Below are 25587 nucleotides of genomic sequence, written 5' to 3'. Positions count from 1 at the left end.
AACTTACAGGCCCTGAGGGGCGTGGTGGGCTAACAGTGGCCCCCAAGGATAGCCACGTCAAGTCCCTGGAACCTGTGGATGGGACCTTATTTGGAAAAAGGGTCTTTGCAGATGTGGTGAAGCTAAGGGTCTCGAGATGAGATCATCCTGGATTATCCAGATGGGCTTCAGATCCAATGACAAGTGTCCTTACAAGAGACACACAAGAGGGGGGCGGTGTGACCACAGAGGCAGAGACGGGAGCCACGTGGCCACAGATGAAGGCTGGCCAACAGCTGCCAGAAGCTGGAAGAGGCCAGGGACAGAATCTAGAGCCTCCTGAGGGAGTCCCTGCCCACTCCTTGATTTGGGACACCCGGTCCCCAGAACTGGGAGAGAATTCATTTCTGTTGTCTGAAGCCACAGGGTTTGAGGCGAGTTGGAGTGGCCGCCACAGGAAAGCTGTGTGAGGGAGACTGAGGCAGCACCTCGGCACCTGGCCCTGCTGCCCGGGTCCCCCGACGGGGCCCAAGGCGGCTGGGAAGGTGGCGGTTTGGGGGAGTCCTAGTTATGGGAAGGGATTCTCGGCCCCGCCCAGGTGGCTTTCCTGTCCTCAGCGCCAGCCCGGGACAGTGGACCTCAGCTGCCTGTCGCCCCCACAGGCCCGGGGCGCCTGCTGCACCCGGCTGGGTCCACCCCGACCTGGGGTGCTGGGCGGTGGTGGGGGCACAGCCTGCGCGTGGCGTTGCTCCAGCCGCTCGCCCAGCCCCAGCTGCTCACTCTGAGGGACAGTCGGTGGGGCCTGTCTCCTGCAGGGGCTCGTGGTGGGGTGGAGCTGGTGAGCTTTCCTGCGGGCAGAGCCTGTTCCCACGGCGCTCCGGTGGCTGGCTCGGCCCCTCCCACTGCTCGTCCCAGACGCTGTCCTTGGCCCTCTTTCTTCCCTGTTTACTCCCCCCCCAGTCAACGCCCCTCCACTCCTCTGACCTCTGGCACCATCATTAGCGTGGCCTTATGCCAACCTACAGATAAATGGAATCACACAGAAAGTATTAGTTTTCTGTCCGGCTTCTTTCACTCAACATTGAGTTTGTAAGACTAATTCACGTTGCTGCACGTAACGATAGTTTCTTCTTTTTCATTGCTGTGTAATAGTCCACCATATAAACGTATAACTGTTTGTTTTATCGTGGATGGATATCTGCGTCATTTTCAATCCTGACTTTGAAGAATAAGGCTCGTATGCGCATTCTAGAGCACACCTTTGGTGAAAAGAAGTACGCATTTCTGTGTGGTCTACACCACGTGTGGAGTTGCTAGGTCCTGGGACAGGTGCCCCTTTGGTTTAAATAGACACTCGCGGTTTTCCTAAGATGATGTACCAACTTACGCTTCCACCAGCAATGAGCAAGGGTGCCGTGCAGCCACTTCATACGTGGATTACACGATCTGCGATAATTGCTGCCAGTAGGGGTGGTCCATCCTCTTAACCGCTGTTAAAACCGAACTAGGAATTAGGAATGAGAGCAGGTATGCAAAGTGTCACCCTGGTGACTCTCTCAGAGCTTCTTGTTAACACATGAGCACCGGGACTCTCTAGTACAGGGCTCTCATCCTGGCTGCATGTGGAATCACCGGGGAGCTCGTGCAGGAAATACCGTGTCCAAGGTCCCACTGGATGCCAAGTAAATGAAATTTCTGGCCCTAGGGCCTGGGCACTGGTTGGTATAAAGAGCCTGGTGAGGCGAATGGGCAGCGAGGGTTGGAAACCAATGCACTAGTGTTTTGGTCAGTTTTTAGGGTATGTTCCCTTTTTGCTTTAAGAGGCTGTCTCTCCGTGTTGCTGTATGTTCTTGGTTCAGGTATGCATTGTGTGTGTGTATGTATCTATATGTACACACACATAAAATTTCTATTCCTAAAGAAACCGATAGAAATCCAAGGAACCTGCTCACACAATTGCACCTCAGAGCAGCTCCTGAGCCAGTGACTCTCCACTGAGTTCAAGATGCTGGATAAACATCGTGGGGCTGTTTCCACAGGGAACTTTCTGGCCGCAATTCAAGCTCACTCCCACCACGGGATGGCGGCCACCGTGACCACCGTGTCGATTGGACCCACCCAGGCTCAGGGAAAAAGATAACTAAGAAACCACCCAGATAACCCGAGGCTGAAATGCAGCTGCCAAGAGAGAGGCTGACTTCCTGCGGCAGACTTTCCCCGGCTGGCCAAGAGCTTCGTGTGCGTCCCTGGAACTTTCTTTTCTGTTTCTCACCTGCCTCTGGAACATCCTGAGAGGCTACTTGTCTATTTGTTTCAGGGACTCGGGCGTTTGCATATAAATCTGAGCAGCAGGTGCCGCTGTGGAGCAGAGGCCTCTGAAGGGCCAAGGCCTGTCCTTTCAGCCCAGACACTGCAAAGGGGCTGTTTCTGTTTCCCTGCAGGATTGCGGGCCCCTCGCTGTGCTTGTGACTAGACAGACTGACCCGAGTGCTGCTCAGCTGGGTCCCACCCAGACCCTGAAGGGAACACTTCAAGCAAACCTTTTGCTTGTTAACCCCTGCCCACCGGAGGATATTTTCTTCATTGATATTTTAGAGAGACTGGAAGGAAGGAAGGAAGGAAGGAAGGAAGGAGGGAGACAGAAGGAGACATTGCTTTGAAAGAGACATATCAATTGGTTGCCTCCCACACACGCCCCAAGCAGGGACTGGGATCGAACCTGCAACCCGGGACGTACCCTTGACTGGAAATCGAACCCTTGACCCTGCGGCATGTGGGCGGATGCTCTAACCCCTGACCCACCGCCGCCAGGGCCAAGCAAAACTTGCGTGTCACCTGACACACAGATGACACCGGTGACTTTGGTCTCCTGGCCCCTCCCTCGCATTATTTACAAGGTCACTATCACCCGCCTCACGTTGGTTGGAGATCCGCCCACTGAAGTTATAGGAGAGAACCCGGTAGTCACGCAAGTTGATTTTATTTACGGCAGGATTCAGAAGTGACAGCACATGGGATGAAGACAACGACCTGCTACTCCGCCTCCTTCATGGTCTTGATGATCCAGTTGAGGTACTTCTTTGTGAGCAGCATGTAGACGCCAGGGCCGTGGGGGTCTCCACACTTGCCCTCAAGGCCGAAGGACGTGACGCCTCTGAAGGTGCCTTCGCATATCAGGGGGCTTCCCGAGTCTCCCTGGGGGGACAGGAGCAGCGGCGGGTCAGCATCAAGCACGGCCATTGCCCATGGAGAAACCCCATTTACTGTGGAGCTCAGACCAACCTCCACTTAACTGAAAATCAGTGCTTAAAACACCAAAATGTTGAGAACATTTTAGTATTTCTAGATCGGCTTAATTTACTTACGAACCAGTGGAAGTTAACACAGACGTTGTATTACTGTTTATGTTACCCCGTAATTTCGAGGCCAATTTTTCTGCTTTAGGAAGGAAACCCTTCTATTGGTCATTTTCTCAAAATGCCTCATCACTTGAGTGGTTAAATAGTCCAATGCAGATGCGACATTGAGGCAAAAAGTAGAAACCATGGGTTTCAGTTTCTCCAGCAGATAATTGTCTTCCCAAAGAAACAAAACCAAAGCAGCCTCTCCTCTCACCCCTCAGACAGACAACAACCCCTCCCCAGTCTGCTCTGAGCACCTGACACCGGGTGGCAGCTCCCGGGATCAGTGGTGCCCCTCAGAGCTCGCTGGCTCCACGGCAGAGAGGCCCCGGGAGCCGTGAGTTGCTGTTCAATCTTCCCGACTGGGCCTCCCGTGCGCGATCCTGTCTCACCTCAGGGATTCTGGGATTAGCCTATTGTAACCTATTCGAGGTCCAGCGTCCGGGCTGGTGGTGCTCAGGTCGCGGGCCAAGCAGGTCTGTGCACACAGCTCTGCGGATGCCAGGCTCCGAGGGCCCAGCTCCGTCCCAGCAATGCGCAGGCACTGGGACCTTCCCTTTCCTGGCAAGAACTAGCCCATGAGAGTGTGAAGTGAGAAGCTGGGATCCGCCCTGCACACATGTATTTCTCCTGCCTACTATAGCGCCTGGAAATTCAGAATGAGTCTTTTAGGTGTAATTCATCCACAGCCATTGAGAGAATAGGCAAAGGACTGCTGAGCTTGGAGGGGAGAAGGTGGCAGGGGACAGGTGTCTTGGGATGCTGTTGTGGCCTCAGGATGTTGCATGTAGGTTCCAAAAGCATGAGCGTTCTGAGAGCTAAAAAATCTCTAAAGTGTTTCTTACACCTCTATCCTCAGGCGGGGCCCTGTCCCATCCCTTCTCTGGACTCTGACATAGAGGCTGACATTCTCTGTGTGGGTCATGCTTGGGAGCTGTTTCCTGGTGATTGGGCTTGGATCTAGGAAGATGCGGGGTCTTGCTGAGATCCTCAGTCAGGCTTGGGGACAACAGGCTTTTCAGACTCCCCATGTTCAATGGCAGAGGAATTTGGGGCGTGTGCTGAGATATGGGGAAAAGAATACAGAAGGCCCTAGAGGAACCCTACCCTTAGCTCTCCTGAGTGTTCCCTAATTTTAAATTTAGATCTGCATGTGTTAATATGAAGAAGAGAGAGAAAAAAACACATTGCTGCTTGGGTCGTTTTGATATACAATCCAGAAGATGTCACAGGCCACAGGCCCACCCGTGCACTAGCAGTGAGCATGTTCTTGTTGTTATTATTACTAATTATTTTCTGACTAACTCACCTAGCTGAGCGCTAGAACTCCACCGAAGCCAATGCCAGGAGAAGACTAAGCATGACATTGTGCCTCAGGATGTTGCATGTAGGTTCCAAAAGCATGAGAGTTAACCCAAAAGCCAGACCCAACGTAACCCAACAGCCAGACCCAAATTAACCCAACAGCCAGACCCAACGTAACCCAACAGCCAGACCCAACGTAACCCAACAGCCAGCATGGGGGATCATCTTTTACTTACTGTGCACGAGTCCTTTCCACCTTTGCGGTCCCCAGCACAAACCATATTCAGCCCAATCACAGGATCATAATTATAGTGCTGTGGGTCATTGCAGGTTTTTCTGTCTATGACGGTGACATTGACTTCTCTCAGAGTCTCGGATGCGGTTCCAGACTTATTGTTAACCAACCCCCATCCTGCAACTTGGCACATGGTTCCTGGTTTCACATCTTGCCCCGATTTGGGGAGATGAAGGATAGCCACGTTTTTATTAATTCTTGCTTTCCTATCCAGCTGTTGGAAGACAAGCATAAAGAGTTAACAGAATGAGATAATTAAAATATTCACGTTTTTATGACCCCCAGGGACTCCCTTATGTAGCTATAGTCTGTAGCTACAGGGGCATCTACAAAGGTGCCATGTAGGTGGCCAGACTGTAGGAGGTTCTATGGCTTTTAAGTCAATGGAAGGTTTGTACCTTTAGAAGACGAAGGTCACCCTCGTGAGTTTCCTGGTCATAGCATGGGTAGGAAAACAGCTTCTCCACGCGCATTTTCTGTTTCTGTGGCTCATTCTTGGATAGTGAGTGAGCCCCAAGAATGACCTCAGCCCTTTTATTCCTGAAAACAGACACAGCACTGTGAATGGGTTCAGTCTTTCGATCAGGAGCCGAGCATATCATGTGAGGATCAGTTTCATTGTCCCACTTATAAATACGCTTGCCCTGGAAATACTTGTTTGTAGGTCAGAAAAAAATGTGCACTTTAAAGAACAAAAAGATGTTTATGAATTCATCATCACCACCAGCATATTTATAACAAGCTAAGCTGGGTTTATTGAAAACAAAGTTTCACCCCCACTTTAGCTGTGATAGGGAACCAAGCTGCAGATGACTGGAAAACAGAGGTCTCAGTAGTCTAGGGACAGCAGCCCAGCCACTGGATACCCGCAGAGTCACTCCAGCAAACTTACCTTAAGTGGAAAAACTTTCAGAAACACATTGTTCAGTGGAGGACCCCATTTGCGTGACACCGAGTGTGTATTGGGGGGATGGCTGTCTGAAGGAGGGACCCACGTCAGTTCTCTTACTCTATGCTAAAGGTTCCTCTTGATTACTAAAATCAAAATACTCTTTGATGTATTAATGGTTAAGGCTATTATCATTCACAAGCTAGTATAAACTACGCGACCTGACATTCACACAGCTGTTTTTCCGTTGCACCAGCCGATGTGAGTCTCACTTGAGACATTAGAACTAGGCTCTCAGTGGAGCACAGTTTAATGATGTCCTATCAGTCTGCGCCATCCAGTGTGGAATCAGCCACACACGGCTGCTGAGGACGTGAAATGAGGTGAGTGTGACTGAGGAAGTAGATTTGTAATTTTATTTAAGTTTTACTAGTTCACATTTATATGGCCACATGTAATCTCCATCACCGGCACCATAGTGGCCATCACATCAGCCTGATTCAGGGAGTGGAGACAAGGGCAGTCCTCAGCCACAGAGGCGCCTGCAGGTGTGAGAGGCGGTCACCGAGGGGCCACCAGGCCTTTGAGACAAGCTTTCTCCACTGGACAGTGGTGCTCGGGCCCCTGAGGAAACTGGGGACTCGGCTCATCCTACCCAGTCATGGAATCCCCGGGCCCAGGAGGCTGGAGCAGGGACGTGCAGAAAGAGCTGTGGGCCCTGGACTCTGGCTCAGTGGTTAGAGCGTCAGCCTGGGGACTGAAGGATCTCGGGTTTGATTCTCGGTCAAGGGCATGTACCTCGGTTGCAGGCTCGATACCCCCCACCCGCCCCCCGAGCATGCAGGAGGCAACCAGTCAACACGTCTCTCTCACATCGATGTTTGTCTGTCTCTCCCCCTCCCTTCCACTCTCTCTAAAAAACAATCAATGGAAAAAATATCCTCACGTGAGGATTAACAAAAATAAAATAAGTAAAATTAGATTTACTTTAGAAAAAAAAGAAAGCTGTGGACCCTGCTTCCTCACGGGGCTCGTCCTCTGGGGTCCCATCTGGACTCAACTCCTGGTTGGGGTAAAGCAAGTTTCCAGAGACGTAAGTACTGTGAGCCTCCCGTGGCTTCAGTGGCATTTACTTTCTTATTTAATATTCACCCAAATTAGAATATCTCCACAAACTTTTGTTTTAAACCCAAACATTTACAGTTTACAGTGAGCGGCTGTCAACACCCAGTTTTCGGCAATCAAAGCCCCGGCACAGATGTCGTTGCCCTTAAGCAGCACCATGTATGGTCTTGAGTGAGGAGTCACTTCCTTTCCTCCAATGATTTCCCCACAGAGACCTGTTAGAAAGAAAAAGGCAAATCAGTCCTGGCTGGTGTTCTCAGTGGTTAGAGCATCCGCCTGGGGACTGAAGGGCCTCGGGTTCGATTCCTGGTCAAGGGCAGGTACCTGGGTTGCAGGTTCGTTCCCCACCTCCGGTCTGGGCGGGTGCGGGTGGCAACCAGCTGATGTGTCTCTCACATCATTGTCTCTCTCTCTCTCTCTCTCTCTCTCTCTCTCTCTCTCTCTCTCTCCCCCTCTCTGAAAAGCAATGGAAAAAATATCCTCGGTGAGCATTAACCAAAAAAAAAAAAGGCCAATCATACTGGTGCCCACCCGAGAGCTCTATCGAAAGCCATGTTTCTAAGACCAGAAACACTGTCTCCCTGGGAGAGAAGTGAAGCCGAGACCATCCTCCCCACCCTCCGAGGACGGCCAGAGGCCTGAATGTAAGTCCCGTGCCTGCCGGACTCTCTAAGAGGTCCCACTCTTTGCCCCACAGAAGCCTCGCCCTTGATGGTTCCAGGGGTCATCAGGCTGGAAGTCAGACCTCAGGGCTCAGGGCTCAGACCTCAGGGCTCAGGGCTCGGGGCTCAGGGCTCAGACCTCAGGGCTCAGGGCTCAGGGCTCAGGGCTCAGACCTCAGGGCTCAGGGCTCAGACCTCAGGGCTCAGACCTCAGGGCTCAGGGCTCGGGGCTCAGGGCTCAGACCTCAGGGCTCAGGGCTCGGGGCTCAGGGCTCAGACCTCAGGGCTCAGGGCTCGGGGCTCAGGGCTCAGACCTCAGGGCTCAGGGCTCGGGGCTCAGGGCTCAGACCTCAGGGCTCAGACCTCAGGGCTCAGGGCTCAGACCTCAGGGCTCAGGGCTCGGGGCTCAGGGCTCGGGGCTCAGGGCTCGGGGCTCAGGGCTCAGTGCTCAGGGCTCAGACCTCAGGGCTCAGACCTCAGGGCTCAGGGCTCAGACCTCAGGGCTCAGGGCTCGGGGCTCAGACCTCAGGGCTCAGACCTCAGGGCTCGGGGCTCAGACCTCAGGGCTCAGACCTCAGGGCTCAGGGCTCAGGGCTCAGGGCTCAGACCTCAGGGCTCAGACCTCAGGGCTCAGGGCTCAGGGCTCAGGGCTCAGGGCTCAGACCTCAGGGCTCAGACCTCAGGGCTCAGGGCTCAGACCTCAGGGCTCAGACCTCAGGGCTCAGGGCTCAGGGCTCAGGGCTCAGACCTCAGGGCTCAGACCTCAGGGCTCAGGGCTCAGACCTCAGGGCTCAGGGCTCAGGGCTCAGACCTCAGGGCTCAGACCTCAGGGCTCGGGGCTCAGACCTCAGGGCTCAGGGCTCAGACCTCAGGGCTCAGGGCTCGGGGCTCAGGGCTCAGACCTCAGGGCTCAGACCTCAGGGCTCAGGGCTCAGGGCTCGGGGCTCAGGGCTCAGGGCTCAGACCTCAGGGCTCAGGGCTCAGGGCTCAGACCTCAGGGCTCAGGGCTCAGGGCTCGGGGCTCAGGGCTCAGGGCTCAGGGCTCAGGGCTCAGACCTCAGGGCTCAGGGCTCGGGGCTCAGGGCTCGGGGCTCAGGGCTCAGGGCTCAGGGCTCAGACCTCAGGGCTCAGGGCTCAGGGCTCAGACCTCAGGGCTCAGGGCTCAGGGCTCGGGGCTCAGGGCTCAGGGCTCAGGGCTCGGGGCTCGGGGCTCAGGGCTCAGGGCTCAGACCTCAGGGCTCAGGGCTCGGGGCTCGGGGCTCGGGGCTCAGGGCTCAGGGCTCAGGGCTCAGGGCTGGAAAAGGGCAGCCGGCTGTGCATGGGTCTCCAGGTAACAGTTGCCACAGGAGATGCTGGTGATGATGACAACCTTGAGGGCCTCCCCCTCCTCCCCCTTTCTGGCTGAGTGTTAATCCGGGGAAGGCAAAAGGCTTTTAGGAGCCTGAGAACTGCACTTGTCACCCCAAGTCCTTGCTGAAACACACACTTACAAACTGGTACTGGCACCTTCTAGCGGTGACCTTGCTCGGAGTTCTTTGGTCACTGTGAGACTTCCTTTTACTGAAATCTGCACCCACCTCACTCATAAACTGAGAGACTAATAGCCGTGGCTCCCGAGGCTCCCCTCAGTCTCCAGGCTGAACCACCAGGTTTGATCTAAGCTCTTTCCCGATGAGGTGAGGGAGGGAGGGAGAAGGGGCCACAGGACAGAGTCCTGCCTCGGTGGTTTCCTTGGTGGTAGACCCGGCGTATGGGTTTATTGGAGCGCAGTGAGCCGAGACCCAAGGCCACCTGCCTGTTGGTTTAGAAGGTCCTGGGCCTCGAGAAACCCTCTCACCTGCCCGCCTTCCCACACCTGACGCTCTTGGAGTCTCCTGAACTATTTCCCCTGAGCGCTGGCTCAGGCTCATGGTTCCTTCACCAGGGCACAGTGCCTGGGACTCCACTGTCAGGACAGTGAGGTGTGAACACTGAGAGGGGAAGGAGAGAGGGGCGACCCCGGGGGCTGCTCCCCTCCCCTCCCCGGGAGAACGCCTGGCGTTCCACGCATTTCAAACCGACGCACATGGGACGCACACAGGAAACCGGGCGTGTTGGTTACTACCGAGCGCAGTAAAGATCTAGCCTGATACAAATACTGCAGCTCTTCCAGAGAGGTGATGCGGGGACATCCCCGGTGTCCTAATGTCTGCCCGAGGACACAGTCGCCTGGAGAAACGATGCAAATTCTAATCATCCCTGATCTGCTACAGGTGAGTAGGTCCTGTTCCCGCGTTAATTGGCGGTAAAACCCGCAGCATTTCCCCAGCCCGCCAGCAGCCAGCGGACCTCTCGGCCTTCCCTGGAAGGTATGTTTGTTTTCCTAACTCAAGCGCTTTTGCGTTGTTGGTTTGTTTCATTCTTTTGGGCAGTTTTACGAATTGGCAGCAGTAAGCACTGGCTGGTTCTATGATCTTTTGTGAAGAACTTGTAAAGAATAGTTATAACCCAAGACAATGTTAAGGCCTAGGGGCGAACCTCCCCAAGCACGCTTCGCTAGCTAACGTGGCCAAGAGCCCACGGCAGTCCGCTCGTCTCGTGGGAATGCCAAGGGTCAGCCTTACCTCCGGGAAGGAGCAGGAGACAGATGGCAATGGGGAGAGAGGAGGCCAGGGGCGCCCGGGGAGTCCTCATCGCGGCTGCTGTCCCAGCGCCGGTCCAGGCGAAAATCTGTTCTCAGCCCTTGACCCACCCGCTCTATATACTGAGAGCGCAGAGGATGTGGTTTTTCTTTCTTTCGCATTTCAAGCTGGAGCCTAGGAAACGAAACTGGTGAGAACAGCTCGCGGTGGGCATGCTCCCCAGGCAGGACTTGAGGGAGAGGCCTGTGATTCCACTGCGGGTGGGGGTCCGGGGGCCCTTGTGGTCCTCAGGATGTAGCGCACCCCTCGGAGGGGCCTCTGAGGGGTCTCAGCAGATTGGAGGACTCTGCTTTTCAGCACCAGCAACATTACCGTCCGTATCCATGAGTGGAAACTCTTGAGAGACTTGAATTGGAGCTTTAAAAAATGTCCTAAGACTTGGTCTCTTTGGGTTACGCAAGGAGCCGTAGGTCAAGGACAAGGGGCGATGCCTTTTTTCATTCCTGCCTGGGTTTTCCTTCCCCACTCTGTGTGGAGGCTGGTTTTCTGGGCTCCTGTCTGGAGTCTGCGGCAGGTGTGGGGACGGAGCTGCGGGAGGTAGGGGCTGGTGGCTGTTTCCAGACCTCGGGTTATGCTTCCCCTGACTGGTTTTACAGCTTTAGATATTTCACTGGTGAGACGACGAGGCCCCTGCTCTTGTCTTTTTGAAGGAGAGATTTCAGTCAAGAGACAAAGCGCAGCAAAGCTAGAGCTGACTGGCCGCAGCAAAAGCACCGTCAGATGGGGCGTTTATTAAAGCTGGGGACAGTGGCCCGGCCGGGCGTGGCTCAGCGGATGAGCGTCGACCTAGGATCCAGGCGGTCGGGGCTCGATTCCCGGTCAGGGCACAGGCCTGGATTGCGGGCTGCAGCCGATCAATGACTCTCTCATCATTGATGTTTCTATCTCTATCCTTTCCTCTCTCTGAAATCAATGAAGATATCTTTAAAAAAACACAAAAAGCTGGGGGCAGTGGAACCAAGAAGGGCTCAGCACAGGAGAAGCACCAGGAGAGCCTGGCTGGGCTGCTCTGGCTCAGTGGGAAGTCAGAGAAAAGGGGCCTTGGAGGCAGGTTTAGGGGACTAACCCCGGGAGGAGCTGCTGCTGCCCATTGCTCCCCTGGTTGCAAGTCTCCTGGTGCCCCTTAGAGTTCAGGAGATGCCTGCCTGTGGAGGAAAGAAAGGGGGGCGGGGATGGCATGCTCCCCGTAGGAGTGTACCGGCTCCCTTGCCTTTGACGGTTTTTAAAGGCTGAGAGTTGTGTGTTTTTTTTGGGGGGGGGTGTCTTAGGGGCAAATCTCAATAGAATATTCATCAGCTTTCCAGATGTGCTCTTTCAGGGTTGTGGCCTCCACTGAATGGTCGGCGCCAGGCCAGGGGGTCATTAGTCAATGCAGCTGGTCCCGAGGCAGCCACGGCACCGCTTGTGTGGTTTTGCTGTTTTTCTGGGCCTGGAGCTGAAATACAACTGAGGCCTGGATGTTACCTTTAGGGAGGAAAGGCCAGGGGTCTAAACTGCATGACCAGCGATGTGAAAGGTGAGGGGTTTCAAACCGCATGACCAGCGAAATGCTGGGGGAGGAAAGGTTACCCTGGGGTGAGGTCCCAGTTTTCCCAGCTTTGTCCCTTGCGAGGCCCCTGGGGCTTTTTGCCCTGGTGACCTTTGTACCTGGCCGTCGCCCTTGCCCTGCTCGTGTCTAACTGCCGATAGCACACACATGAGAGTGTTTCTGAGTCCCCCCCTTTCCTATCCTTTCTTCCGTTCTCCGGATTTACCTGAAGAAGTACAACAGGAGTCAGACGCGGCTATTTTGTCCCAGCATGGAGGCCACCCCACGCTGAGGTGGCTCGGCGTCCGTCCCTGAGGGAACAGCACCCAGGTGCTCTCGGTTAGAAATGTCTTTGCTCTTTTTCTGAGCGAAGGGTGTGATCTTTCTCGTAACCCCTGTGGTCCTATGTCCTGTCAGGGTGTTTGGTGTTAAACTAACCATTCCCCGAGTTAACACCCTGTTGACTTCAGACCCTGGGGTTTCTTTCTCAGAAATGACACCACCTAGCAGGGAGCCCCCCTGAGCCCTGGGTTTCCTTTTCCCGGGTGTTACTGGTATTCGTCACAGGTCACTCAGGTCTAGTAACAGCGATGGGACCCCCCGGCTTCTGGTTTCAGTGAGTCATTTCAGTGCAACTTAAAGAAAATAAAATATTCATTGACTGTAGATACTGAAAAATTCTTAAAGGAAAGTGGAGAATGTTTCTTTTCATGGGAAGGTGGTTGCTATGCCCCCTTCATGCTGACGTTGAGCAGCTTACGAGACGCAGCTTAGAAACCGTTCCTGAGCTGGGCAGCTGCCTCCATGGTTAACCCTGGAACATTCTCATCGTTTCCAAAGGAAGCCTGTTGCTCCCATGACCCTCCCTTCCCCACGCTCCTGCCCTGGACAACCGCAGATCCACTGCCTGTCTCCATAGATTTGTCTGTAAATCTTTTTTTTTAAAAAATATATCTTTATTTATTTTCAGAGAGAGGGAAGGAGAGGAAGAGGGAGAGGGAGCGAGATAGAAACATCAATGATGAGAGAGTCATTGATCGAGCCCGCAACCCGGGCATGTGCCCCGACCAGGAATCGAACCCCGATCACCTGGATCCCAGGTCGACACTCAACCGCTGAGCCACGCCCGGCCGGGCTCCATAGATTTGTCTGATCTGAACATTTCACATACGTGGAACTGTACAGCACGCGGTCTTTGTGACGGCCTGTCATGTAGCACAAGGCTTTTGAGGCTCATGTGGCTGTATCAGTGCTTCAGTCCTTTTTGTTGCTGAACTTTCCATGGTATGAACGCACCACATTTATCTAGCTGCCCATTGGCGGCTGAACATATGGGCTGTTTTTACTTTTTACCTGTTATGAATAATGCTACTATGACATTTATGTGCAAGTTTTTGGGTGGAAATGTGTTTTCAACTTTCTTGGGCGTTTACCTGGGGGTATGATTGCTGGGTCACATGGGAGCTCTGTGTTTAACAGCTTGAGGAACTTCTACACAGTTTTCCAAAGTGGCTGCACCATTTTACATTCCCCCAAAATGCATGAGGGTTCCAGTGTTTCCACATCATTGCCAACACTTGCTATGTATTATTTTTTAAATCATTGCTAGCCTACTGGGTGTGACATAGTCTCTTAGGGCGGTTTTGAATTGTATTTCTTTTCTCTCTAGGGCCTCCTGGTAAAGATTGGAAGGCCAACTAGACAAACTTAAGAAGCTGTAGGCACTGAATTGCATTTCTTTTCTTTTTTTAAAAGAAATATATATTGATTTCAGAGAGAGGAAAGGAGAGAGAGAGAGACAGAAACATCAGTGATGAGAGAGTCATTGATCGGCTGCCTCCTGCACGCCCCTGACTGGGAATTGAGCCCACAGCCCTGGCATGTGCCCCGACCAGGAATCGAACCTCGATCGCCTGGATCCTAGGTCGACGCTCAACCTCTGATCCACGCTCGGCTGGGCTGAATTGCATTTCTTTAATGACCAATGACATTGAGCTTCTTTTCATGCCTTTGCTAGACAATCATTTATCTTTTTTGGAGAAATGTCTGTTCAAATATATTGCCCATTTTTTAATTGGATTGTCTTTTTATTATTGAGTTGTAATGCTCCTTATTATTGGATATGAGTCCCTTATAAGATATATAGCTTGCAAATATTTTCTCCTAGTCTGTGGGTTGTCTTTTATTTTTCTTGATGGTATCTTTTGAAACACAACAATTTTAACAACTCACCAGCCTCTCTTATCACATGAGCCTCTGGTGTGACAGTAAGAAATTGTTGACTCACCCAAGACCACAAAGACTTAGTCTCATGTTGTTGTTTTTTCTAAGGGTGTTATAGTTTTAGTTCTTACACTTAGGTCTCCTTTTTAATTAAATTTTTTGTACAGTTCAAGTTAACTTTTGTGTATGGTGTGAGGTAGGGGGTCCAACTCCATCCTCTGGCATGTGGACACGTGGTTATCCCAGCATTGTTTCTTGCAAAGGCTATTCTTTTCCCATGGAATTGTCTTGATCCCATTGTCAAAAATCAGTTTGCTATAGAGTTCATTTCTGGGCTCCCACCCTGTAACATTGTCCGTCCTTACGCCAGCATACACCATCTTGATTACGGTAGAAAGTTTTGAAGTTGAAAAATGTGTGTCCACCAACTTTTCCACCAACTTTGTTGTGTTCTAACAACCTTTTTTTCAAGATTGTTTTGACTATAAGATATACATTTTAAAAATTGTGTATGTAGGTTATTTCTTTATGTTCCGGGGAAAATTTTAATTCATCCCAGCTGTGAATGAGCCATCGCAATATTGTAAACCAGTGGTTCTCCAAGTGTGGTTTGTGGACTCCTGGGGGTTCCTGAGACCCTTTTGGGGTGCACAAGGTTAAAACTGTCTTCATAATAAGACTGAGATGCGGCCTTTCCCCCTGTGTGTGGACATTTTCACTGATGGCCCAGAAGCCATGACAGGTCAGCCGCCCGTGTCTTTGTCAATGCAGCAGCAACAGGCGGTACCAGTGGTTGCTGTGTTAATCACGGTCAGGCACTCTCAAAAAGAAAAAAAAAAGGAAATAAAAAAATTTAAAAATAAGCTAATTTCACTAAAGAGTGAAAGGAATGAAACAGTAGAATCAGTAAAAATAATAATAATGATGAATTTTCACACATCTTTATTCTGTAGCCAGTGTCATTTTCATGTTCTGTGATGTGGGGAGTATGCAAAGTAGGCACAGAGCCCAGCGGCCGCCCTGAGGAAATGCTCGTGAGCTGGTCTAGCTCAGGGAACACTGTGATTATTCCAGCTTGGCTGTTCAGCCAACGTTTTCTCAAATATGAACGAAGCATTTTGAAGAACACAACTTCCCCTGAGCCAGTTTGGCTCAGTGGTTAGAGTGTCAGCCCGCGGACTAAAGGGTCCCGGGTTCGATTCCTGCCCCTTGCATGAGCAGGAGGCAACCAAAAGATGTGTCTCTCTCACATCGATGTTTCTCTCTCTCCCCCTCCCTTCCACTCTCTCTGAAAAGCAATGGAAAAAAATATCCTTGGGTGAGGGTTAAAAAAAATAAGAGCACAACTTCTACTGCTAAGGGCAAAACTAGAGCTTTCTCGGGAACGTTAGAGTTTCTGGAACCCCTGGGTCTGCTCTCATGAGCTTAACCTCTTCTCGAGACGTCAGGACTTTTCTGAGATGGCGGGAATATGAACAAACGTGACTTTAAAAATATCATGTGATGATATGTGTCAACACTTAGAAATCCATGTAAGTTAGTGAATCAACCCTTTCTAAGAGCAATGCATGCGTTCGTGGCATTTGCATTTGAATTTGCTGTACCCTTTCTATGGAGGTAGAGGAGGGAATTGGCTACTGGGGAGCATGCATGACGTTATATTAATTAGTTATTTACACAAATACCTCTTGAATGCTTTTTAGGTGCCAGGCGCAGTGTTAGATGCTGGGCGTCAGAAGCAAAGGTTAGTAGAATGGGTTTAACCCTTGCCGTTGGTGCGCACAGCCCCAGGGAGGGTCCGGGACTGAGCCTCCGTCTGTGAGGGAGGACAGGGAAGGACTGAAGGACCAGACTGGCCGCTCTAGGAGGGCAGTTACTTTACTAAGGGAAACGTACACCCAGGCACGACTTGGGTGCTGCAAGGCAAAACAGGTCCCTGTGCCACTTAATAGGCACCAGAGAATTATGTAAGGTCAGGGGCCAGATAGCCACAGGTACTCGGATGCTACCGGGTACGGGCGTGACTTGATATGTGTGACCACGGCAGGACCCCAGCCTGTCCCAGCAGCCAGCGTGTAGCAGGAGGAGGGCAGGGTGCTGGTTTATGTCCAGATGAGCATCAGTTTTGGTCAGGTCCCTCTCAGGAGGGTCTGCACTGAGGGACCTGGCCCGGGCTGGCCCACCGGGCAGGCGCAGTGACATCACGGCCCGTCTCCCCTCCACGCCAGTACGGAGATAGTCTGTCTGCGAAGGAAGAATGTTAAAAATGTGTGAAATGGTTCTAGGTTGTTATCAGTATAATAAATAAGAAGAAATGGGTGCTGAAATGGGGAGCGCTGGGCCGGGTCTCTCTTCGAGAGGGGGGTCAGACGAGACTGTTCTGAGCATCTGCACTTAAGTCGAGACCTGCCGGATGGAAAGGAGCCAAGTGGAGGAAACCCAGTTTGTGGGTGAGCGAGTGTGAGTGTGCGTGAGGTGCTGGTGGCTCTAGTATGGTGTGTGTGTGTGTGTGTGTGTGTGTGCGTGTGTGTGTGTGTGTGTGTGGGCAAATGGGCAGGCCGGGTGCGCAGGGTGACTGAGGCCTGAGGACAGTGGGTGGGGTCCAGGCCAGCTGCTCGGGGTCCGAGAGCCTGTGGTAAACTCAGGTTTGCTCTAAATGTCGGTGAGAAGTCCCATGACGGGGCAGTGGTCGTGTCTCAGTATTTACCGTGCTGGACACAATGCCTGACACATGGTGGGCCCTCAGGAAATGTTTGGGGAATTAAAATGGGTACATCAGTCAGGATTATTAGGGAATGAGTTTATTATAAATCGGGTCTTTGGAGAAACAGCATAACAAAAACATGAGATATAAATGGTAGGGGGTAAAAAAAGTCATTTTCTTTATTATGTCTCACAATTTATTAAGAATAACAGTGTTAAGGTTAGCGCTTGCATATATAAATTCACTAGCTAAGGCAAAATACACACCAGGGTGCTGGCTGGACAGAGGCCTACTGGTATATGAAACTTCAGACTACTTGTAATTAATAACGTGCAATGCTCTGAACTATATCCTCAAATACTAAAATTTCCAAACATCTAAAACACACACGGGATCTCTCTCGTTGTCTACAGCTTAAGCTTTTGTGAAAATGGAAATATATGGAAGCACGTAGTGAGCAGGGACGATCCCCCTTCCTCTCATTCCCACATTGAATAGAATATCAGGCTCTAGATTTCAAAGGCCATAGGTATTTTGAAGCTTTACTTGAAGAAGAAAGAATATCCTAACTTTTCCTGAGATCTCCTTCCTTTTACAGATAAACACGAAGGTGACAGTCCTCAAATTCTGAATAGAGCAAAGGGTGACTGAACTGGGGAACTTTTTCTCAAGGGACATCTAGATGATGGGATCGAGAGGACGGGATGCTGACGGAAAGTTTCGAACAGGCTGTGTCCTTGGCACCCAAGGGTGGAGGGTCGCGAGGTGCTTCTTCAGCTCCCCTTTGCTCAACCTCGTCGGTGGGCACCTCAGTTCTCCGCTTGGAGGAAGGAGGGTCAGGCGGCTCCTGCCATGGTCTTCCTTATCCAGTTCAGGTATTTTGGGATAAGGAGAGTGTAGACGCCAGGCTTCTTAGGGCCACAGCACTCCCGAAAGGAAGAGACACCTCTGAAAATGCCCTCACATATCAGAGGACTTCCAGAAACCACCTGGAACAGAGAGCCATGCTTTAAACGGGGGCCTTTCCAAAGACATGGACTCATTCGCTCACTCGCACATCCTTTCTCTCCTTATTTTAAGGGCTAACCTAGTATCTCTGTGTGTGTGTGTGAGAGAATCCTCACCCGAGGATATTTTTCCCATGGATTTTTAGAGAGCGTGGAAGGGAGGGGGAGAGAGAAACATCAATATGAGACACACTGGTTGGCTGCCTCCTGCACGTGCTCCAACAGAGGCCGGGGATCGAGCCTGCAACCCAGGGATGTGCCCTTGACTGGGAATCGAACCACAACCCTTCAGCGTGAGGACCGGCTCTCTAACCACTTAGCTACACTGGCCAGGGCCTAATGTCTCTCTTTTTTTTTTTAAATCATATCCTGAGGATATTTTTTCCATTGCTTTTCAGAGAGAGTGGAAGGGAGGGAGGGAGAGAGAGAGGGAGAGAGAGAAACATCGATGTGAGAGAGACATCAATTGGCTGCCTCCTGCACGTGCCCTGACCTGGGGCCGGGGATCGAGCCTGCAACCGAGGTACGTGCCCTTGACTGGAATCGAACCCAGGACCCTTCAGTCCGCAGGCCGATGCTCTACTGCTGAGCCAAATCGGCCAGGGCCTAATGTTAATATCTCTTTTATTAATTAATTGTCTGCCCTCAGCATCAATTAACACAGATTTGTTTATCTTTTCCATCATTTTCCTTCTGAAAAAGGCAATTCTGGAGATGTGCGAAGTCCTTTCACTGGTGAAACAGGGAAAGAAGCCCTGAGCTGTGGAAATGATTGTCTCTCAGCCGACCTGTGCTCTCTGCTCTTGGTCAGTAGATGTTCGGGGGAGAAACCACATGTTGGGGCTCCTAGAAGGCTTGAGGCGGGACCTCAACTACTCCCCACTCGGAAGGAGGGCACTAGCGAGGGCGTCTCAGGCCAAGGAGTACCTGTGATATTTCAGACAGTTCTTAGGGATGATTTTTCTGAGATTCATCAGCTCCCATTTCATATTCTCTCTGACCTTGCAAACCATGGAGGCATCATGAGCCCAGGTACAGTCCACCCCGGTCAAGCCTGTCCTTGGCAGTTGGAAAGGCAAACAGTGTAGGAGTTGGGAGTCAGGTGGCCTCGGTTCAAATCCAGGTTCACCCCACTGACAGCTAAGTTATTTAACTTGGGGAAGTGAATTAACTTTAATTTGCTCATCTGTCAAATACAGTTGATGATAATAGTGCCCATCTCATGGGCTTATTTGGGGATTAAGTAGAATAGAATATAGGACTGGGGATGGGTCATGCCAGCTGCCACCATCGTTTTTGGGAAGACCGGAGAGCATCCAAAGATGGCAGTTGAATGGTGTCCTGAAAGTGATCATTAGGAAGGAGGGGACGCTCCCTGAGCAGAAGGTTCCCCCAGGACAAAGAGCGGCCTGTACACCAGTGTCAGCAGTGGCTCTTTCAGGCCTTGTACATAAAAAGCAACAATTGTCCACCCTCTTCTCGTGAATCTAGCTCACCTTGTATCCTAGAGCCAAACAATGGTTTAAATATGTAATTTACTTACTTCACATGAATTGCCTGTTCCACCAGCACAGGTCATGCTACGATCAACAATAAGTCGTGAAAAATTATAGTGCTTGTTGTCGTTGCATATTTTCCGGTCGATCACAGTGACATTAAGTTCTCTCAGGCTTTTTGACAGTTTGGAGGAGTCTCTTCTGGTGCTTCCCCATCCTGCCACGTGACACCTGGTGTGGGGACTGACATCTTCTGGTTTGGGTAGCGGAAGTGTTCTTACAGCTTTGGTTATAGGCACTTCACCTGCCAGCTAAAAAAGGGGCGGGAGAGGTAAGGACAACGGTAACAAAACCAGAAAATAGCTCTGATTGGAATATACATCTTGCTTATTAGCATGTTGTTGTTTAAAATATGTATTTATTGATTTAGAGGAAGGGAGAGGGAGAGAAACATTAATGATGAGAGAGTCATTGATCAGCTGCCTTCTGCAGGCCCCCGACTGGGGATCAAGCCCACAACCTGTGCATGGCCCTGACCGGGAATCGAACCCCGATCTCCTGGTTCATAGATGGATGCTCAACCGCTGAGCCACAGCAGCCCGGCACTTATTAGCATGTTTTTAAACAAAGGACATGGCTCATGGCATGTTTCAACCTCAGTAACTGATTTTTCAAAGTCCAGCACACCTTTTCAGGTGTGTTTTGCTAAGCTAGTGTAGGTCAACTTCAGTTCAGTTGACCTGTCAGTAATGTTATGTGGGTGGACCTGACGGCTCTGTGGTTGGAAAGCTGGGGTGGAGAACGCCCTCCCTCCATGCAGGTGGCCTCAGATTTGCGAAGTGACTGCTCTTGAGACCAGTAGAAGGAAACCGGCGCCTGGTTCCGTGGGGCAGGGTGGGAAAGGGCCGTGTCCTCATTCCCACAGGAGTGCAGGTGCAGCTTCCCCGCTTCTGAGAAAAACCAGCCTGAGGGTCTCACCTGCCTCTGGGTGCCTGGCGCCTTTTCCCTTCACTCACCAAGGCCCTGACCTGGCTTCCCACTGTGCCCTGTCTCTTCCCAAAACTCAAGGCAGGGAGCAGGGGGTGTGATCACGGCTGAGTGGACGCCAGAGGGAGACAGGTCTAGTTCGTTCTTTCATTCTCACCTCAAGCTCAGTTTGAACTGGAGAAGGCCCTGGTATTGGGGGCCTTCTAAAAACGGGACACAGCCTGGCTGGTGTGGCTCAGTGGTTGAGCATTGACCCATGAACCAGGATGTCACAGTTGGATTCCCGGTCAGGGCGCATGCCTGGGCTGTGGGCTTGATCCCCAGCAGGGGGTGTGCAGGAGGCAGCCGATCAATGACTCTCTCTCATCGCTGATGTTTCTCTCTCTCCCTCTCCCTTCCTCTCTCTGACATCAATAAAAACATATTTTAAAAAAACCACACAGGACACAACAGCAGTGGCCACTGCCCCACTCCACTGCCACATTGCATTTCGATCAGCCCCCACTTCCTTAGTGCCCCCGAGCTGCTGGTGCTCCCACCCCCACCCGCTAACATTTAGAAGGTGAGATGGCCACAAGTGAAAGTCGTTCATGGGACATGACTTCAAGGGCCCACGGGCAACTTCTCCCCCGCCTAATGTTTCTCATAGTCTCTGTGCTTGTTATCTGACTGGGTGGACAGGAGGAAGGCGCCCCCCGCCCCCCAAAGGGACAGCGGGTCTTAATGAATGGATCACATCTGGAGTCTGGGAAGGATGTGTGTAAGTGGGGTCCTGCCCAGCTCTCTGGGGACAGGAACACACAGCAGGGCTGAGCACATCACCGGGTTTCACCCTGGAAGGTTGACCATGTGAAGTCACCCTGGTGTCTCCTTATTGTTTCTCCAGCAATGTCACCTGGCTAGCCACAGGGTCAGAGGTGCGGAGGAGTTTCCCGGCTCACGTCCCTGACTCACCCCACCCCCTTGTAAAAGTAAGACTTTTAGGTCCTGGAGGAGACCTGACCCCTTCTACCCCTTGCTTGAAACCTTAGTCTGGAATCTCTTTCCTTCTCCTGATTACCTCTGCCATTGTCTGGCTCAACTCCACCCTCATTCAAAGTTATTCAGGAAATATTTATCGAGGACCTACTAGGTTCCAGGTACTCTTCTAGGTAAAAAGTAAAAAGACAAAAATACCTATTCTGTGCTTACATTCCAGCGAGGGAGGCAGACAAGCAAATACAACAGTCTAAAGTGTATTAGAGGGAAGTGACGAGAGGAAAACGCAGCAGGGAAGTAAGTCAGAGCACCCTCTAGGGGCGGGGCAGGGAATCGCCTTTCACTGCCCAGGACCCTGGATGGGATTAGAGTATGGGGGAAGAGGGGTGTCCAGAGAGAGGGGTCCAGCCTGATAGCCCTGAGGCAGATAGTGTGGGGGTCAGAATATAAGTGTGGGGCCCAGGATGTCAGTTTAGGGGGCAGGGAGTATGGGGGACTCAGGATGTAAGTAAGGGGGCAGGATATAAGTGTGGGGGCAGGGAGTGGGGGGTTAAGTCTGATCACGTCACTACCCTACTTGAAACGCTTCCCTATTGCCTTCCCCTAAAGTGCAAACCTCTTGTCAGGTCTGCGGCGCCTGGTCCCAGGTGCCCCGTCCTGTCCCCCCCTCAAATCTCATAGCTCCCTCCCCTCTTCCTCCAAATGCATTTTCCAGGAATCCTCCTCCTACGCCTGCGGCTCCTTCTGCCCGGGAGGCTCCTCTCCCCTTTTCCTGCGGATTCCCGGCTGTCCCTAGGAAAGCTCCCCTGACCCCCCTCAGCTCGTCGAGTGAAACGCTGTCAGATCAGAGCTGGGGATTCATGTCTCTCCCACCCGACTGCGAGGGCCGTTAGGGCAGCACCTGGTTTCTGCGTCTCTTCTGTGGAAGAGAAAAGCAGGCTGGCACCCACTCAAGCCCTCGCAGCTGGGCGACACTTTGTCCTGCATCGGACAAGGTGGCCCTCATGAAGCAAGCAAACCAAGGTCGTTCTGCGCTCCTGTCCGAGCGGAGGCAACAGCCAGGCCATTGTGCGCGGCACAAAACTGACCAAGGCCCGCTATCACCAACCCAGATTTACCTTCTCCATCCCTCCCCCTCCTGGGTAGGTAAGGTGCCCTGAGATGCCCAACCATAGACTCACCCTCAGCTCGGAGAAAACTCCTGCTTCCTCGAACCTGTCCTCAAATCGCCCGACACGAGCCCAGATCCTGCAGGGAGCCCCACCTAACACTGAGCCACCCCGTGGCTCCTCGGGGCTCAGTCTCCCTTGCTGAGCAAGCTCCCGTGAACCGAGCGGTGGTGACTACGTGAGGTCCTGGTGGCATCACCGCTTTGGATTGCGAGGTCCTATCTCAGCAGGACTTTTGTCAAGAGGGTTGACATCTGTAGCAATGGTACTGGGTCCCAATTATGCATCTTACCCCCACATCCTGGCATTAGCCAACCTTGGCTGAGAGGGTAAAAACCATTTTCAGGTTAAACTGACCAAGTTTTAAAATTTTGCTATTTCAAAATAGTTATTGAAAAAAACACATATTTACCTGAAGGAGCTGAAGATCCCCTTCATACGATTCTGAATCAAAGCATGGGTAGGAAATTGCCTTTTTAATGGAAGATACGTGGCCACATTTTCTGTTCTGGGACATACAGTGTGCGCCAATAATAACTTTAGGGTTGTCCTTCCTGAAACAATAACACACAAGCCAGTGTATCATTTATGCGAGAGAATGAACTTAAGCATGAACTTAATTTGTTCAAGTCTGATCTGTTCTTTCCAATGGCTTTCTATTTATTTATTTATTTTAAAATATATCTATTAATTTCAGAGAGAGGAAGGGAGAGGGGGAAAGAGAGAAACACCAATGATGAGAGTCACTGATCCGCTGCCTCCTGCATCCCCTGCTGGGGATCGAGCTCGCAGGCCGGGCCTGTGCCCTGACCGGGAATCGAACTGCGATCTCCTGGATCCTAGGTCGATGCTCAACCGCTGAGCCACGCCGGCCGGGCTGGCTTTCTATTTATAAACTAGCCGAGCAAGACTGGAGACATTGATGGGGCTTTTTTCTTTTGATGTTTTAATGACTTTTACCTGAAACTCCCAAGATGGGTGTTATCACAGATGGCTTTCGCTTTCTGACATCCTTTCCAGGAAGAAGCGACGGGGAGACCACCCCAGCCTTTGGCAGAGGCAAGAGCACTGAGCCGCGGAGGCCCGAGAGGTGCTGCCTGGTCTCCCACTAGCTCCGGCCGCCCGCACCCGAGCAAAGAGGCTGCGCCCCAGAACCGGGGAGGGGGCAACAGGTCAGCTTTTCTGTGCTTCAGGGGAACAATGTACCTCGCTTAAGTCTTCAAAGAGGACACTGGTCCTCAGGAGTCAAGCGTTTCGTAGGTAGGACCGAAGAAATGGTTCTTCACTTTATAGTAAAATAAACACGCGCACGCACACAGGGTGCACACACTCAGAAGCCAACAAGCAAAACCGGGCTGGCCCGAGTGTGCACCTGCTGGTCCCTGGCCCGGAGAGGGCGTCACCGGCATTTCTTGACTTGCTGGCTGACTTTGTACCAAGAGGGCCAGTCAGTCAAGCTGGGCCGAGGGCTCGCTTTATTTAGAGTGTACATTGTGCTCAAGTTCCTACTTGGCAAATTCTCATTTTACACAACGAGATACGGTGAGTGTGTCTGGGGCGCCTTGGTGAGAAGCCGGCTTTGAAGTCTCTTCTATCCATGCAGTTTGTGCTAAAGTGATCGGGGGGTGGGGTGCTGGTTCGCAGCAGCACATGCTAGTTCAGAAATAGCGGCGTGTCCACCGGATCAACAGTCTCCTGACTTTCAGGTCACAATTAGGAAAAGCATTAGTCTGAACCATAGAAAACTGCTCTTTTTAAAACTCGAGCTGTCAAATATCGGGAATTTCCTACGGTCCGGTCTCATCGGTAGCATCATGGGACAACGTTAATTGTACAATATGAAGTCAGTCCCCTGTAGTCATAGAGGACGGGACTCGCTGGACTATGTAGAGCTTACGGGGAAGCCTAACAATACGGGGTGACACATTAACAGCGGTCGGGTGGGGTGGATGAGATTGAGTGCTGTTTTTCACCTTTGCTGTTTTCCAAATGTTAATAATTTTTATATTCACGGTGAAAATGTATTTTAAAATAAGATGAGAAGACAGCCACGCGTCTCAGGTGTATTCTACAGGAAGCGGCCTTTGCTTACAGATACGTGTCCTGTAGAACATAACATTGGGTGTCCTTGCCCCCCCTCTCCCCATCCTGACCCGACTTGGGTTTTGGACTTCAGAGTCCTCTCCACACCCTCTCCTCCCCCGACTGCCCTGAGAATGAGAGGGGCTCAGAATTACTTACGTGGGACAATGGGCGGCCGTCAGCACCCAGTTCTCTGCGATCAAGGCTCCAGCACAGCTTTGCTCCCCTTCGATCAAAGCCATGAAAGGCAGCACTTCCTCTCCTTCTCCGGTCCCTGCACAGGGTTCTGCAAACATTAAAAAAGCGACCTGAGTGACATCTCACCTTTCCCAGCCACGTAGCGCTCCGAGGGAGGGTGTCTGGGTAATGAACAGACACCCCAGGGGGCTGGCCAGCGTGCACCCGGTCTGGGAGGGGGACCTGCAGTCTGCCGTGGGCCTCGTGCTCTCCTTCCTCTGCGGCGTCTCCTCTGTGGTTATGTCCCTGCGGCGCACACGGCTGAGGCTGCTTCCTCACGGTGAGGTCAGTACTCAGTTTTGGGGGAAGCTTTATTATAAGTATTCCTTTCATGTTAGGCTTTTACGTTACTTTTTGATGTCTCTTTTTTGACATTGTCAGGGCAAAAATGATAAATACATTGAAATGCTGCTTTTTTTGAGCAACGGTCTCTAACTTCAGTGTTATAACCATCACTCAGAGTTCTTGAAGTGCAGTTTCCCTAGGCCCCCCCGGGGCCTCTGCTTCAGATCCTGGAGGGGGACCTGGGAACCTGCATTGCAGATAAGCTCCCAGGTGACTGTGATGCCCTGGTCCCCGTAGCAGTTCAGGGGCTTACACGGCTGTCACCAGCTCTTGGAGGGCAACGCTGTGTCCTATGGCGCAGGCTCACAGCAGCGGGCATTCAGAGACCATCATCTGCTATGAAGTGTGGGTAGAGAGCTGGGACAGTGGGATCCCAGGTCAGAGGGAGGGAGGCGGGTGGGCCGGGCTGCAGGGGCCTTGGCAGGATACCCAGAGCTTCTGGTTCCCAAACTCCACCTGTCTGCTCCTGGGTTCGCATGAGGACCGTTTTCCAC

The 25587-nt window shown here is 51.9% G+C and overlaps 2 protein-coding genes across 2 annotated transcripts; both read right to left on the bottom strand.

Moving 5' to 3' along the window:
* Positions 1-2942: 2942 nt before the first annotated feature.
* Positions 2943-10396, bottom strand: LOC308554796 (granzyme A-like). The gene is made up of 5 exons (XM_081132329.1): positions 10260-10396; positions 7071-7209; positions 5379-5520; positions 4922-5194; positions 2943-3174 (listed from the first exon to the last, which is right to left on the bottom strand). The coding sequence occupies exons 1-5, from the start codon at positions 10327-10329 to the stop codon at positions 3013-3015; spliced, it is 786 nt and encodes a 261-aa protein (XP_080988455.1). The 5' UTR covers positions 10330-10396; the 3' UTR covers positions 2943-3012.
* Positions 10397-17628: 7232 nt separating this feature from the next.
* On the bottom strand, positions 17629-24753 carry GZMA (granzyme A; the record flags this gene model as incomplete). The annotated part of the gene is made up of 4 exons (XM_081132606.1): positions 17629-17781; positions 19343-19606; positions 22842-22983; positions 24671-24753. The coding sequence occupies 4 exons, from the start codon at positions 24751-24753 to the stop codon at positions 17629-17631; spliced, it is 642 nt and encodes a 213-aa protein (XP_080988732.1).
* Positions 24754-25587: the final 834 nt, after the last annotated feature.

Source organism: Miniopterus schreibersii (assembly GCF_964146895.1).
Source record: "Miniopterus schreibersii genome assembly, chromosome: 3".
Classification (NCBI taxonomy): domain Eukaryota; kingdom Metazoa; phylum Chordata; class Mammalia; order Chiroptera; family Miniopteridae; genus Miniopterus; species Miniopterus schreibersii.
This window is presented reverse-complemented; position numbering and strand designations above follow the sequence as displayed.

What these genes read in the sequence shown, in the direction of transcription:
- LOC308554796 (XM_081132329.1), bottom strand. Translation starts at nt 10,329, where the DNA reads ATGAGGACTCCCCGGGCGCCCCTGGCCTCCTCTCTCCCCATTGCCATC. An exon ending in GTGACCTTCGTCTTCTAAAG is followed by an intron (nt 5,195 to 5,378) that starts GTACAAACCTTC and finishes GTCTTCCAACAG; the next exon opens with CTGGATAGGAAAGCAAGAAT. An exon ending in GTGGAAAGGACTCGTGCACA is followed by an intron (nt 3,175 to 4,921) that starts GTAAGTAAAAGA and finishes CTGTCCCCCCAG; the next exon opens with GGAGACTCGGGAAGCCCCCT.